The sequence below is a fragment of the Lipotes vexillifer genome, unplaced genomic scaffold (assembly GCF_000442215.2).
Source record: "Lipotes vexillifer unplaced genomic scaffold, Lipotes_vexillifer_v1.1 scaffold1011, whole genome shotgun sequence".
Taxonomy (NCBI): Eukaryota; Metazoa; Chordata; class Mammalia; order Artiodactyla; family Lipotidae; genus Lipotes; species Lipotes vexillifer.
The window spans coordinates 3,546,923-3,562,867 of NW_006787698.1; the positions used below are offsets into that span (position 1 = coordinate 3,546,923).

Here is a 15,945-nt window from a genome sequence, read left to right on the forward strand (position 1 = left end):
GTCCCCTGCATCGGCAGGCGGACTCTCAACCACTGCGCCACCAGGGAAGCCTTATTTCATTGGTTTTTAAAGAATCCACTTCCTTTCTCACCCTGTTTGACCTTCCTCCCCATTTGATTCATTTCCGTTTTTCCTCTCTGTCTATTCCATCTTCCTAATTTCTTTTTGTTCTTAAGTCTAATTTGTTAAAACAGTTCCGTCATTTTTGTTTTCTTTTCCTCTCTCTCTTTTTTTTTTTTTCCTGGCTGATCTTAGTTCCCGGACCGGGGATCGAGCCTGGGCCAAAGTAGTGAAAGTGCGGAGTCCTAACCACTGGACCGCCAGGGAATTCCCACATCTTTGTTTTCTTTAACAATGGGATAATTAAGGCTCTGAGCATTTCTCCAAGATCAGTTTTATCTGTTTCAGGGATTTTGATATAAAATGTTACTTTCACTGTTTTCTGAATAGTTTACCAGTTCCCTTTTGGCTTCCTTTGTCATTCAAGGCATTGTCCTTTGTCACTGCTGATCTGTTTGGGGCAAGGAAGGTGACAGGAGGGTATGGGGTGGAAGGGTGGGCTTATGAGAGATTATGGGGGATCTTTGCCCACTTCTTTCTTTTACTTCCATTCTAGAATGTTACCCACCCTAGAGAGTTTAGTGTGTGTCTTTTTCTTTGTTTCTGATTCTGCAAGATGTATATTGAGCTATGTGCCTGTGTTTTACATTTGTTCAAATGATGCTGTGCTCTCTCACTCGCTCTCTCTCTTTCTCCCTCTCTTTCTCATTTCTTCCCTTCTCTATTGGCATTTTATTTTCTGATTAAATCAGAATCTGCATTTTTTTTCCTTGAGATATCTTTCACATACCATAAAATTCACCCCTTTTAAAGTGTACAATTCAGTGGTTTTTTTATTCTATTTGCAAGGTTGTGCAACCATCACCACAATCTAATTCCAGAACATTTTCATCACCCCAGAAAGAAACCTCATACCCCTTGGCAGTCACCCCTCATACCCTCTTCCCATTGCCTCAGGCAACAGTGGATCTACCTTCTGTCTCTGTGGATTTGCTTGTGTGGACATGTCATATAAATGGAATTACACAACATGTGAATTTCGTATCTGGCTTCTTTTACTCACCATAATGTCCTGAGGTTCGTCCATATTGTACTGTGTATCAACACTTCATGGCTGGCTAATGTGCCATTGTATGGAAGGATGGATCACATTTTATCACCCTTTCATGTTTGATAGACTTTTGGGCCGTTCCCACTTTTTGGCTATTATGAGGCACTTTGTTAGGAAGGTTTATCCATGTTGCATCATGTGAGGCATGTCTGTTAACTCCAGCTACACTCAGGACTTCTGGCTGTACATCTCCCAGTTTCACCATCCATCTACTCCCCCAGCAATGGACCCTGGACCCCTTCAAATCTCTACCAAGCAAAACAAGTATGTGATGAACTTGATTATTTTTATTTTTAAAACAGCAGTCTGCTGTGTTATTGGTCTAATCAGTATATCTTCTGCTATTTCTCTGAAGATAATAATTCAGTGGGGTTGTGTTGTGCTTTTTTTTCTCCTTCAATTGTTTTTATTTTCCTGAGTTTGTTTATTTTCGCTGTGTTTATTCTGGTCTCTACCTTTCATTTTGGAGGTTTCCTTAAATCTTATATTTGAATGTGAGGTCCAGCAGCTGAAATGGTAGGGGGTTCATGTCAGTGGGGAGTTTCATTGAAGGCAAACTTTCCCAGAGGTCCCCCCACAAACGTCAGTCGCTATAGGTCTTTTCTCTGAAGCCATTTGGTTTCTCCAGAGAAGACTCACAGTCTGCTGTGTATGTGGGTAGGAGGTGGGAGGGAGTACCCTTGGCTTTCTTGGGGCCCAGCAGGGAAGCGCTGGTGATCTTCTCACCAGTTAGATAAAACAGCCAGTTATTTTACAAGCAAAATGGGTTTATTCGAGAGCAGCAAAGAATTGCAATTCGGGACATGCAACTATGATGAACCACATGCAAATCCAGTAAAACAAAGGACACTCTTTTATAGAGGAGAAGGGGAAGTTGGGAGGGGATGTTGTAAATAAAAAGGCCATTGGAGGAAACTAAGATTAGAAGTATAGTGGCTTTTCATTGGCTGAGCTGTTGCCAGGCAAGGAGAAATCTTTCTTCTCCCTGCTGGGTAGTAAAGTAGTGTCACTTCCTGCCAGAGATGCAAAGTATCTCTTCCTGCTGGAATTTGTACTGATACATGTGCATGGGAGCTCCCCCTTCTGGCCTCCCACCTCTATTTTAGTGAAGTTTCCCATTATTAATTTTCACAAAGCTTTCACCCCATCCCTTGCTTAAACATGGTTCCTTTTCTTCCCTCCTCACGCCTGGTACCTCCCATTTGGGAGCTAATTTCACAAGAGAGTCAATTTCCTACGCCTCAGGAAATTCCTACCATTATTTCTTCAAATATTGTTCTTATTGATAACAGCTATTTATTGCGCACCATTCTAGGTCCTGGCAATATAACACTGCGCAAATCAGACAATTTATACCACTTGGAGCTTGCCCGTTCTAGTTCCTTGCGGAAACTTCTCTATTGGAATACCTGGATTTATCCTCCATGCCCCTTAAAATTTTTCCTGTGGTTCCCATTTCTCATTAACTAGCCTTATCTATAATCGGTTATTTTTCTAACCATCTGTTTTGTTTCATGATAATTGACATTTTTCCATGCCCATAAATTTAGACCTCATTTTTAAATTTTTCTCATTTTTTTAATTGACCATATAGTATTCTATTATGTGGCCATAGCATTATATACTTAACCAATATTCTATCGGTATTATTGGACATTTAGGTTGCTTCTAATTACTTACTCTTATGATAACATATATACTTATATACATATAACTATATTGCATAAGTATACATTATATATAGATATGTATTACATACATCTATATGATGTAACTATATGTAATATATAATGTATAAATATAATTGTATATGTATATAATATATATATAACTATATGTTTATGTAATATACATATATTATATATATATATAACTTTTATTAAGTCTTTAATAATTTTCTTAAGATTGAATCCTAAACGTTGAATTTCTGGGTCAAAGGCCATTTATTCAACTTTTGGATACATGTGGTCACTCACCGTCCAGAAACGTCCGTCCACAAAATGGGCAAAGTAGGGGCTCCAGTGAATGACACCCGCCCCCAGATTCCTGGAAAACAAGCACCATTCTGGGGAGATAAATTAATGGAAAATTCATGTTCAGTGGCCAGAATGGCCATGAGAATAGCCCAGGCCCTGGAGACACTGTCCACAGCTCCAGACGGGAAGGATGGGGCTGGTGGGATTGGAAAGCGGTTGTGCCCTGCCGGGTAAGGGACACAAGAAAGCATCTTCCTAGAACCCAGTAAAAGAGAAAAGAACTGTAGCTGGAATTAGGGGGCTTAGCCATGGCCGGAGAATCCGCTCTGATGAACTCTGCCCTTCTTGTGCCATTCACAGACCGGATGCCTGGCTTCCCCTCCATGTCTGGGGCTTTGATCCAGGACAAGGAGAGGCCTCTGAGTCTGGGGCAATGGGCAAGCTGGATGAAATCCCCACTCATTACTCTATAGCTCTAGGCTCTCAGGTTCAATCTTCATGACTCTTGATCTCCCATCTGGAAGATGCAAATAATAATAATCCCTGCCTTCTAGGGTCTCCATAGGGATTCGAGGTTACATTTGAGTGTCAAACATCATACATCAACAATAACAATCATGAAGTAATACTTAAGAGTCAGAATGTACTTTTCATGTGCCAGGCACTGCCTTTCTTCTTTATATATATTATCCAACTCACGTGACAGCCCCTCACAACTGGTGTTGCTGTCATGCCCATTTTGCACAAGAGTAAACTTTGTGTTTCAAAGAGGTTGAATAATTCACTGGCAGAGCTGGAATTTGAACTCTGTCCTGCAATTCCACAGCCCACACTCTGATTCCTGTGTGCTCTTGCCTCTTAGAGGGCACACTTTCTTTTGCAATCTATACAAAGACAGCCTGTGCCCTGGCTGGGGCTTCCTGCCCCTTCCATGGGGAAGCTTAGATGCATTGCAACTAATTATAATCATGATCATCAACCGCTACTATGTCTAAACTTCAGTGGGCCCTGAGAAGATTCAGCTTGTGGGCGTGCAAAGCTGATGCCTTTTCTGATCTCTAGGAACCTCTGGGAGGTTGGTCTTTCCACACTGCAGCCCCTGCCCTGCCCACCTGCTCACCTGTGCCTGCAGTTTGTGGTTCGGCATTGATTTCCCACTAAAAGTGCTCTTTAAAGATGTGGTACAGGGCTTCCCTGGTGGCGCAGTGGTTGAGAGTCTGCCTGCCAATGCAGGGGACACGGGTTCGTGTCCCTGTCTGGGAAGATCCCACATGCCGCGGAGCGGCTGGGCGCGTGAGGCATGGCCGCTGAGCCTGTGCGTCCAGAGCCTGTGCTCTGCAACGGGAGAGGCCACAACAGTGAGAGGCCCGCATACCACAAAAAAAAAAAAAAAAAAAAAAGATGTGGTACATATATACAATAGAATACTACTCAGCCATAAAAAAGAACAAAATAATGCCATTTGCAGGAACATGGATGCAACTAGAGATTATCATACTAAGTGAAGTAAGTCAGAAAGAGAAAGACAAATACTATATGGTATCACTAATATGTGGACTCTAAAATATAACATAAACCTATCTATGAAACAGAAACAGACCCACAGACATAGAGAACAGACTTGTGGTTGCCAAGGGGGATGGGGGTGAGGGAGGGATGGAGTGGGAGGTTGGAGTTAGCAGATGTAAGCTTTCATATATAGAATGGATAAACAAGGTCCTACTGTATAGCACAGGGAACTATATTCAATATCCTATGATAAACCATAATGGAAAAGAATATTTAAAAAGAATGTATACATATATGTGTAACTGAATCACTTTTCTGTACAGCAGAAATTAACACAATATTGTAAATCAACTGTAGTTCAATAAAAAAAATGTTTTTAAGTCTCTTTAATCTGCCTGGGAAAAGATGAGGGGAGGGCGAGGATGGGAGAGGGGCCCTTGCAGGCAAAACTCCTTCCTTCCCTCCCTTCCCAGGTCCCCTGCCCTGAATCTATTCTCTGACCAGGTAAACTTACACCCTCTTTTGGGAAAAACTATCTGCCTCTTTACCCTGTTCCCAGCTGGCCAGATACTGAGGTTTCTCTGATGTGGAGAGCCTCTGTGATTTGGGTGCCAGCCGAGTTGCATAAACTCAGGTATCTTGGAAATCAGCCCCAGCCATGCCCCGCCCCCTGCAGCCTCAGGCAACAACGCCCACACTCATTCCTTGCTACATACTGTCATTGGCAAATACTAACAGATGCTCCCGTGGACAGAGCTGCCACTAACAGGAAAGAAGGGCACTTTTAAAGTGTACATTTCAACAGCATTAAGTACATTCACATTGTTGTGCAACCATCACCATCCATCCTCAAGACTGTTTTCATCTTGTAAAACTGAAACTCTGTCCCCATGAAATGCTAACTCCCTCATCCCCTCCCCCAGCCCTTGCACCTACCATTCTGCTTTCTGTCTCTATGAATCTGGCTCCTCTTGGGACCTCCTGTAAGTGGAACCACACAGAATTTGTCCTTTTGTGTCTGGCTTCTTTCACTGAGCGTCATGTCCTCAAGGTTCATCCATGTTGCAGCAGGTGTCAGAATGTTCCTCCTTTTAAAGGCTTGAATAATATTCCATTGTATGGACGGACCACATTCTGTTGATCCATTTATCTGCCGATGGACACTCGGGTTGCTTCCAACTTTTCGGCTACTGTGGTTAATGCTGCCATCAACATGGGTGTACAAATATCTCTTGGAGGCGTGTTTCCGTTTAATTCTTCTCCTAAATACTAACATTTTACAAAACCGTTCCGTGCTTTTGAAATGAACGGTGGATGTTGGACACCTTTACAAATTCACTGAGGTATGCTAACTCGGAGATTAGCATTGTGGACTGCCCAGATTCAGCTCCTGGTTCTGTCACTTCTTCTGTGACTCCAGGCAGATCATTTAACCCTTCAATGCCACCTCAGCTTCCCTCCTCATCCGTAAAATGGGGGAGAATTACAACACCTGGTTTCCAGATCTAAATGTGGTGTTTCGGTACGTGCCAAGAAAAAACACAAACACAGGTAAAGCACCCATCACAGTGCATGCATCTAAGCCGCTTCTATTAGTGTGTCCTGACCTGCTTCCTCCCACGTGGCAGCTACACAGGGTCCCATATCGTGGAAAGGCCCCTGTTTTTATTTAACTGGACCACAGTGGGCAGACATTCATGTTTTCCTACCACAAATTACGTAGCAAGGAATCTCTTCTCGAATTTCCTTGCACATGCAAGTTTATTTGCAGGATGCATTCCCAGAAATGGGATGGCTGGGCTTCCCTGGTGGCGCAGTGGTTGAGAGTCCGCCTGCCGATGCAGGGGACGCCGGTTTGTGCCCCGGTCTGGGAAGAACCCACATGCCGCGGAGCGGCTGAGCCCGTGAGCCATGGCCGCTGAGCCTGCGCGTCCGGAGCCTGTGCTCCGCAATGGGAGAGGCCACAACAGTGAGAGGCCCGCATACCGCAAAAAAAAAAAAGTGGCATGGCTGAGCCGAAGGGCATGTGCATTTCACAGTTTTATAGCTGGCCTCTGATTGCCCTCCTCCAAGGCTGTGCCCAGGGCTGGGTCACACCTGCAATGACTGACGGGCTGGGTCCCCATTGTTCAGCCCACACCTTGTCTGCTCAAACTTTGGTCTTTGCCCATCTGATACCAGAGAGGCTTAAGAGGGCGTGTGAATGGGCCTGGGGACAAGTGAGGCTCTGATGTCCTGGGGGAGCAGGCGCGTGCGCGCATGTGTGTGTGTGTGTGTGTGTGTGTGTGTGTGTGTGGTGATCAGTGCCTAAGACCAAAAGGAAGGAATGAGTGAATCACCCAGCTAAGAAGCGTGAGCTCTTTTCAGGGCGCTAGGACATCTCTGGGGGATTCTAAGTGGGGATGAGGGATGCCACCCTGTCTCTTTCAAAGCCATCTCTCTAGCTGCTGGTGGCTGGTGGGCATGGGGCTGGGCTGAGTCAGGAGCACCAGGCAGGAAGCTGGTTCAAAAGCAGAAACAGAGGTCAAGTGTCTGGATCCCTGGGGCAGGGACCCTGTCTGTCCCGGCCATTGCAGTGGCTCCAGGAACCTAGGGCCCGTTGCATGAAGGGGCTGATACGCACTTGTTGATGGAATGAAGCCGTGCATCACTGGTGGAGTGAAGAGGGGACATCTCCAATAGAGCTGGATGGTCAACCGGCGGCAGGGGATGAGGGAGAAGTTGCCATTCAGGAGGATGCTTGGGCCCTTACCTGGGTCGGTGGACAACGTTGAGGTGAGTTCTGGGGACATATCTGGGAAGGCGAAGGACATGTGGGTCTCAGGCTCCCTGAGAGACTTGTGCTGCTAAGGAGATAGGAGGGAAACAGTAGGCACAGGACTCATGTGCTAGCTCAGGACCAGGGAACAGGTGTAGCGATAAAGGGGTAAAGGTGAGTAGAGTCACAATGTGAAAGAGTATATTAATCATGCGTTTGCATGTTCTGTATTTTTTGATGCTTTGACATCCGGGGGCCCTGCTGATCCTGGAGACAGGGTCCTCCCGAGATTAGCTAATTCCTAGAGATAGTGAACAGCTGCCTCGGAGAGCGCACCTTTCTTTCCTTTGCAAACCAGCCAATGCAAAACTCATAAACACAACCACGTCCTTACCGGGCTCTCCACTCCGAGCCAACATTCCCCTGCTCCATTCACCCTGAGGCTAAGTACCAGGCGACTAGGGAGAGCCCCTACACCACAGAGTTGGCTGAAATTATTCAAATAAGTCAATCCTGAATCTTACCCTGCTCCACCTTGCCTTTCCCTTAGAAACCAAAATAAGGGGGGTGGGGAGGGGAATGGGAAGATGATGTTGGTCAAAGGGTACAAACTTCTAGTTATTAGATTAAAAGGTTTGGGATCTAACGTCTGGCATGGTGATTATAGCTAATAATACTGTACCACATACTTGAAAGTTGCTAAGAGAGTAGATCTTAAATGTTCTCATCACGAAAAAGAAATGGTAACTATGTGACGGGATGGCTATAGTGGTAATGGTTTTGCAGTTTACAAGTGTATTGAATCAACATATCATATACCTTAAGTGTACACAGTTACGTGCCAGTTAGATCTCAATAAAGCTGGGGAGGAAAAAAATTCCCAGAGGGCAGCTGCAGAGCCTAAAACGAAGTGCAAGTTTCTTCTGAGCATGGGGCTCTGGGCAACTGCACAGAGCTGGTCTTGGAGCTACATTTTACACACGGCAAAGCAAGGAAGCAATTTGGCTTGAGTGTGCCCAGCTGGGCAGCAGCAGAATCACCAACACTTCCCTCTCGACACAGCATTGGGCTGCATCGTAGAGGCTTGAATGAGCTTCTGCAGTTTGGTCCTGGGCGTCCAGGTCTCCACTGACAAATTCCATAATTACAGCTTGCTGTGCTACAACCTGGACTTCCGTTTTGTAAGTCATCTGGTTGGAATTGATGAAGGGACGCTGGATGTTGAGGTAACCCAGAAGCATTTGTTCACACGTGGTTTCTTTCCTAGCACTTTTTGTAAAGAGAAAGTCTTAATGACATAAATAAGAAAAACCTTATTTAAAAAGAAAAAATGGAAGAGCTACAAAAACGTCTCCCTTCAGGGTGAGTAGTTGCTGGGTTCCATGCCTGAGTTTTGTGGCTTGGTTTCATGTTGGGTTCTCTGGCTGGGTTTTGTGGCAGGGTCCTGTGGCTTCATTCTGTAGTGGGGGTTTGTGATTGGGTTCTGTGGTTGAATTCTGTGGCCGAGTTATCTGTTGGGTTCTGTGGCTGGGTTCCACTGTTGAGTTTGTGTCTGGGTTTTATGTTGGGTTCTGTGGCTGGGTCCTGTGGCTTCATTCTACAGTGGGGTTTGTGACTGGGCTCCGTGGTTGAATTCTGTGGCCAAGTTTTGTATTGGATTCTGTGGTTGGGTTCCAGGTTTGAGCTTTGTGGCTGGATTCCGTGGCTGGGTTTTGTGTTGGGTTCTATAGACAGGTTTTACAGCTGGCTTTTATGTTGAGTTCCACGACTGCATTTCATGGTTGTATTGTGTGTGTGTGTGTTTTAATCTTACATTTGTTTATTTCTTTTATTCATTGTTGTGTTTTGTTGCTGGGCTCTGTGGCTGATTCAGGGCCTCAAGAACCTCTACAGCTTTTGCTCTCTTACCTGGGAAAGTTTCAAGTTCAGGTGAAGACACTGCAAAGACATTTCCCCCTAGTTTGAAGAAATAAATTAATGAAGACATCCACAGGCTGGATCAGATTTGAACTAGGTTAAAAGTGACCTCTCTTAGGAGCAAATGCTTTCATCTCAAAGGAGAAGGCAGGTACCCTGAGTTTGAGGCCAGAGACTGGGCACAGAAACCAGGAGAGGTTTACCTGGGGTAGGGATTGACCAGGATGACTACTGGCTTTTCTTTTTAAATTAATTAATCAATTTATTTGGCTTCATTGGGTCTTTGTTGCTGTGTGTGGGCTTTCTCTAGTTGCGGTGAGTGGGGCCTATTCTTCGTTGAGGTGCATGGGCTTCTCATGGCAGCGGAACACAGGCTCTGGGCATGCGGCCTTCAGTACTTGTGGCTCACGGGCTCAGTAGTTGTGGCTCACAGCTCTAGAGCACAGGCTCTGTAGTTGTGGTGCACAGGCTAAGTTGCTCCGTGGCATGTGCGATCTTCCCGGACCAGGGCTCGAACCCGTGTCCCCTGCTTTGGCAGGCGGATTCTCAACCACTGTGCCACCAGGGAAGTCCTGACTACTGGCTTTATTAGCACTCTGGGTACAAAGTGCTGTGGGTTTTGGTGTCCTGCCCTCAACCCTATTTTTGCCCAAATATTTTTATTATTAAATATAATATTTAACTTACATTTAATATATTATTATAATTAATATCCTAAGATAAACAATACATTATTTATATATTTTAATACATAAATATATAAATAATATCCTGTTATTTCAAACGTGTGACTTTTCAGAACATGGGATTTTTCAGAAAAAAATTCCTGATGTGTGAGCACCTACTGTGTGCCAGGCACTTTCTAGGCACAAGGACCCTGCCCTCCTGGATGTGACACTCCAGGGGGATGGGGCAGATTGCATCCTCCAAAAACAGGAGTAACAATCTCTCCCATGCCACTTGCTCTTCTTTAGTGTGAACTCGACACCCCTGGACAAGAAGTGGGGTCTAGGTCTCATCTTGACCCTGGGCAGAACTCTGTGTCCATCTTAACCAATAGAGAATGGTGGAAGTGACACTACACCACAAGGCTAGGTCATACATGGCAATGCAGCTCCTTCCTGGGATGCTTCCTTCTGGAACCAGCCTCCATCATGTGAGGAAGCCCAAGCCACATGGAGAGGCTATGGGTAGGTGTTGCAGTTGACAACCTCAGCTGAGCTCCCAGCTGGCAGCCAGTATCAATCACCAGACAGGAGAGCCAGAAACCTGGAAGTGACCCCAATCCCAGCCTGCCTGTGACCCACTGAGAAACCTTGAGCAACAACCAGCCAGCTTGAACAGTCATTGACAGGAAGACACTGGAACTCACCAAAAGAAATACCCCACATCCAAAGACAAAGGAGAAGCCACAATGAGATGGTAGGAGGGGCGCAATCACAATAAAATCAAATCCCATAATCGCTGGGTGGGTGACTCACAGACTGGAGAACACTTATACCGCAGAAGTCCACCCACTGGAGTGAAGGTTCTGAGCCCCATGTCAGGCTTCCCAGCCTGGGGGTCCAGCAATGGGAGCAGGAATTCCCAGAGAATCAGATTTTGAAGGCTAGTGGAATTTGATTGCAGGATTTCTACAGGAAAAAATTTCTACAGGATTTCTACTGGGGGAAACAGAGACTCCGCACTTGGAGGGCACACACAAAGTAGTGTGCGCATCAGGACCCAGGGGAAGGAGCAGTGACCCCAGGGGAGACTGAACCAGACCTACCTGCTAGTGTTGGAGGGTCTCCTGCAGAGGCGGGCGGTGGCTGTGTGTCACCATGAGGACAAGGACACTGGCAGCAGAAGTTCTGGAAGTACTCCCTGGCGTGAGCCCTCCCAGAGTCCACCATTAGCCCCACCAAAGAGCCTGTAGGCGCCAGTGCTGGGACACCTCAGGCCAAACAAAAACTCCACACATCAGCAGACAAGAGGATTAAAGTTTTACTGAGCTCTGCCCACCAGAGCAACACCCAGGTCTACCCACCACCATTCCCTCCCATCAGGAAGCTTGCACAAGCCTCTTAGACAGCCTCATCCACCAGAGGGCAGACAGCAGAAGCAAGAAGAACTACAGTCCTGCAGCCTGTGGAACAAAAACCACATTCACAGAAAGATAGACAAGATGAAAAGGCAGAGGGCTTTGTACCAGATGAAGGAACAAGATAAAACCCCAGAAAAACAACTAAATGAAGTGGAGACAGGCAACCTTCCAGAAAAAGAATTCAGAATAATGCTAATGAAGATGATCCATGACCTCGGAAAAAGAATGGAGGCAAAGATCGAGAAGATGCAAGAAGTGTTTAACAAAGACCTAGAAGAATTAAAGAGAAAAAAAACAGAGATGAACAATACAACAACTGAAATGAAAACTACACTAGAAGGAATCAATAGCAGAATAACCGAGGCAGAAGAACGGATAAGTGACCTGGAAGACAGAATGGTGGAATTCACTGCTGTGGAACAGAATAAAGAAAAAAGAATGAAAAGAAATGAAGACAGCCTAACTCTGGGGCAACATTAAATGGAACAACATTCGCATTATAGGGGTCCCAGAAGGAGAAGAGAGAGAGAAAGGACCTGAGAAAATATTTGAAGAGATTATAGTTGAAAACTTCCCTAACATGGGAAAGGAAATAAACACCCAAGTCCAGGAAGTGCAGCAAGTCCCATACAGGATAAACCCAAGCAAGTCCCATACAGGATAAACCCAATTTGATTACACATAGTAATCAAATTGGCAAAAATTAAAGACACAGATAAATTATTGCCTTAAGGGAACTCCCATAAGGTTAACAGCTGATTTCTCAGCAGAAACTCTATAAGCCAGAAGGGAGTGGCATGATATACTTAAAGTGATGAAATGGAAGAACCTACAACCAAGATTACTCTACCCGGCAAGGATCTCATTCAGATTCGATGGAGAAATCAAAAGCTTTACAGACAAGCAAAAGCTAAGAGAATGCAGCACCACCAAACCAGCTCTACAACAAACGCTAAAGGAACTTCTCTAAGTGGGAAACACAAGAGAAGAAAAGGACCTACAGAAACAAACCCAAAACAATTAAGAAAATGGTCATAGGAACATACATATCGATAATTACCTTAAATGTGAATGGATTAAATGCTCCAACCAAAAGACACAGGCTGGCTGAATGGATACAAAAACAAGACCCATATATATGCTGTCTACAAGAGACCCACTTCAGACCTAGGGACACATAGAGACTGAAAGTGAGGGATGGAAAAAGATATTCCATGCAAATGGACATCAAAAGAAAGCTGGAGTAGCAATACTCATATCAGATAAAATAGACTTTAAAACAAAGACTGTTACAAGAGACAAGTAAGGACACCACATAATGATCAAGGGATCAGTCCAAGAAGAAGATATAACAATTATAAATATATATGCACCCAACATAGGAGCACCTCAATACATAAGGCAACTGCTAACAGCTATAAAAGAGGAAATCGAGGGCTTCCCTGATGGCACAGTGGTTAAGAATCCGCCTGCCAATGCAGGAGACATGGATTTGAGCCCTGGTCCAGGAAGAACCCACATGCCGCAGAGCAATTAAGTCCATGAGCCACAACTACTGAAGCTCGCGCACCTAGAGCCCATGATCCGCAACAAGAGAAGCCACTGCAATGAGAAGCCCATGCACCACAACAAAGAGTAGCCCCGCTCGCTGCAACTAGAGAAAGCCTGTGCGCAGCAACAAAGACTCAACACAGCCAAAAATAAAATAAATAAATAAATGTATTTAAAAAAGAGGAAATCGATAGTAACAAAATAATAGTGGGGGACTTTAACACCTCACTTACACCAATGGACAGATCATCCAGACAGAAAATTAATAAAGAAACATGAGCTTTAAATGACACAATAGACCAGAGAGATTTCATTGATATTTATAGGACATTTATAGGATAGAAATATAGATCAATGGAACAGGACAGAAAGCCCAGAGATAAACCCACGCACATCCTTTATTTTTGATAAAGGAGGCAAGAATATACAATGGAGAAAAGACAGTCTCTTCAATGAGTGGTGTTGGGAAAACTGGACAGCTACATGTAAAAGAATGAAATTAGAACACTCCCTAACACCACACAAAGATAAACTCAGAATGGGTTAAAGACCTAAATGTAGGGCCAGACACTATAAAACTCTTAGAGAAGGGCTTCCCTGGTGGCGCAGTGGTTAAGAACCCACCTGCCAATGCAGGGGACATGGGTTCGAGCCCTGGTCCAGGAAGATCCCACGTGCTGTGGAGCAGTTAAGCCCGTGCGCCACGACTACTGAGCCTGTGCTATAGGGCCTGTGAGCCACAACTATGGAGCCTGCATGCCACAACTACTGAAGCCCACATGCCTAGAGCCCGTGCTCCACAACAAGTGAAGCCATCACTCGACGCAACTAAAGAAAGCCCACGTGCAGCAGCAAAGACCCAATGCAGCCAAAAATAAGTCAATAAACACATAAATAAATAATTTATTTAAAAAAAAACTCTTAGAAGAAAACATAGGAAGGACACTCTGACATAAATCACAGCAAGATCTTTTCTGACCCACCTCCTACTAGAGTAATGGAAATTAAAAAAAGAAACAAATGGACCTAATGAAACTTAAAAGCTTTTGTACAGCAAAGGAAACTATAAACAAGATGAAAAGACAACCCACAGAATTGGAGAAAATATTTGCAAACGAATCAACGGACAAAGAATTAATATCCAAAATATATAAACAGCTCATGCAGCTCAATATTAAAAAAAACAAACAACCCAATCCAAAAATGGGCAGAAGACCTAAATAGACATTTCTCCAAAGAAGACATGCAGATGGTCAACAAACACATGAAAAGCTGCTCAACATCACTAATTATTAGAGAAATGCAAATCAAAACTACAGTTTGTGGACTTCCCTGGTGGCGTGGTGGTTGAGTCCCCCTGCCTATGCAGGGGACACGGGTTCGTGCCCCGGTCCAGGAAGATCCCACATGCCGCGGAGCAGCTGGGCCCGTGAGCCATGGCCGCTGAGCCTGTGGGTCCGGAGCCTGTGCTCTGCAACGCGAGAGGCCACAACCGTGAGAGGCCCGCGTACTGCAAAAAAAAACAAAAAAACAAAAAAAAAACTACAGTGAGGTATCACCTCACACCAGTCAGAATGGCCATCATCAGAAAATCTACAAACAACAAATGCTGGAGAGAGTGTGGAGAAAAGGGAACCCTCTTGCACTGTTGGTGGGAATGTAAATTGATACAGCCACTATGGAGAACAGTATGGAGGTTCCTTAAAATACTAAAAATAGTATTACCATATGACCCAGCAATCCCACTACTGGGCATATACCCAGAGAAAACTATAATTCCAAAAGACACACGCACCCCAGTGTTCATTGCAGCACCATTTACACTAGCCAGGTCATGGAAGCAACCTAAATGCCCACTGACAGAAAAATGGATGAAGGAGATGTGGTACATATACACAATGGAATATTACTCAGCCATAAAAAGAGAATGAAATTGGGTCATTTGTAGAGACGTGAATGGATCTAGAGACTGTCATACAGAGTGAAGTAAGTCAAAAAGAGAAAAACAAATATCATATATTAACCCATATATGTGGAATCTAGCAAAGTGGTACAGATGAACTGGTTTGCAAGGCAGAAATAGAGACACAGATGTAGGGAACAAATGTATGGACACCGTGGGAGGAAGGCGGGGTGGGGGTGGGGGTGGGATGAATTGGGAGATTCGCACTGACATATATACACTACTACATATAAAATAGATAACTAATAAGAACCTGCTGTATAAAAAAATAAATAATAATAAAAAAAAGAACCAGCCAGCTGAGCCCAGTCAACCCCTAAAACCATGAGAGAGAATAATGTTTGGGTGTGACTTGTTACTGAGCAACAGATAACAGGAATCAGGAGAGACAGTAAACACACAAACAAGAGAATGTCAGCCGGTGATATGGAATGTCAGCCGGTGATACGAAGACACGAAAGCAGAGTGATATGACTGGAGGGGGCTGCTTTTGTTGGGGGCGTCAGGGAGGGCCTCTTGGAGGAGGTGACATTTGAGCTGAGACCTGAAGGATGAGAAACATTCAACTATGATAAGAACTAGGAACCAGTATTCCAGGCAGAGGGAAGAGCACGTGCAAAGGCCTTGAGGCAGAAAGGATCTCAGTGCACTGAAAAACACCAGGGAGGCCAGTGAGGTTCGAGTAGAGAAAGAGAAGGGGCAAGTAGCAGGGAGGTGATGGGGGCCTTGTTGGCCGTGGTCACTAAGACAGAAGTTTTTGTTCTGAGTGTGCTGGAGAACTTTTGAGCAGGGGCAGGATGAGACCCAATCTCTACACTTGTGTGGGTGACAGATGGGACTGAGGTTTTCCTGGGAGGAGAGGTCCAGGGCTACATTAACGGACCCTAGGCGCTTTTGCTTTCACGGGCCCCTTCCTCCATTAAGTATATACATATATATATATATATATATATATATATATATATATATATATATATATATATATAGAAATTATATATAAAAATGCACTGGTAT

At 44.6% G+C, this 15,945-nt stretch overlaps 1 protein-coding gene across 1 annotated transcript in view; it reads right to left on the reverse strand.

Annotated features, from left to right (window-relative positions):
- The window catches only part of FBN3 (fibrillin 3), an 89,869-nt gene extending 82,400 nt beyond the window's left edge, over positions 1-7,469 (reverse strand). Inside the window, exon 1 of the mRNA XM_007460750.1 lies at positions 7,409-7,469. Within this exon, the coding sequence (XP_007460812.1) occupies positions 7,409-7,469 (61 nt within the window). The remainder of the gene's footprint in view (positions 1-7,408) is intronic.
- Between the last annotated feature and the right edge of the window lie 8,476 nt (positions 7,470-15,945).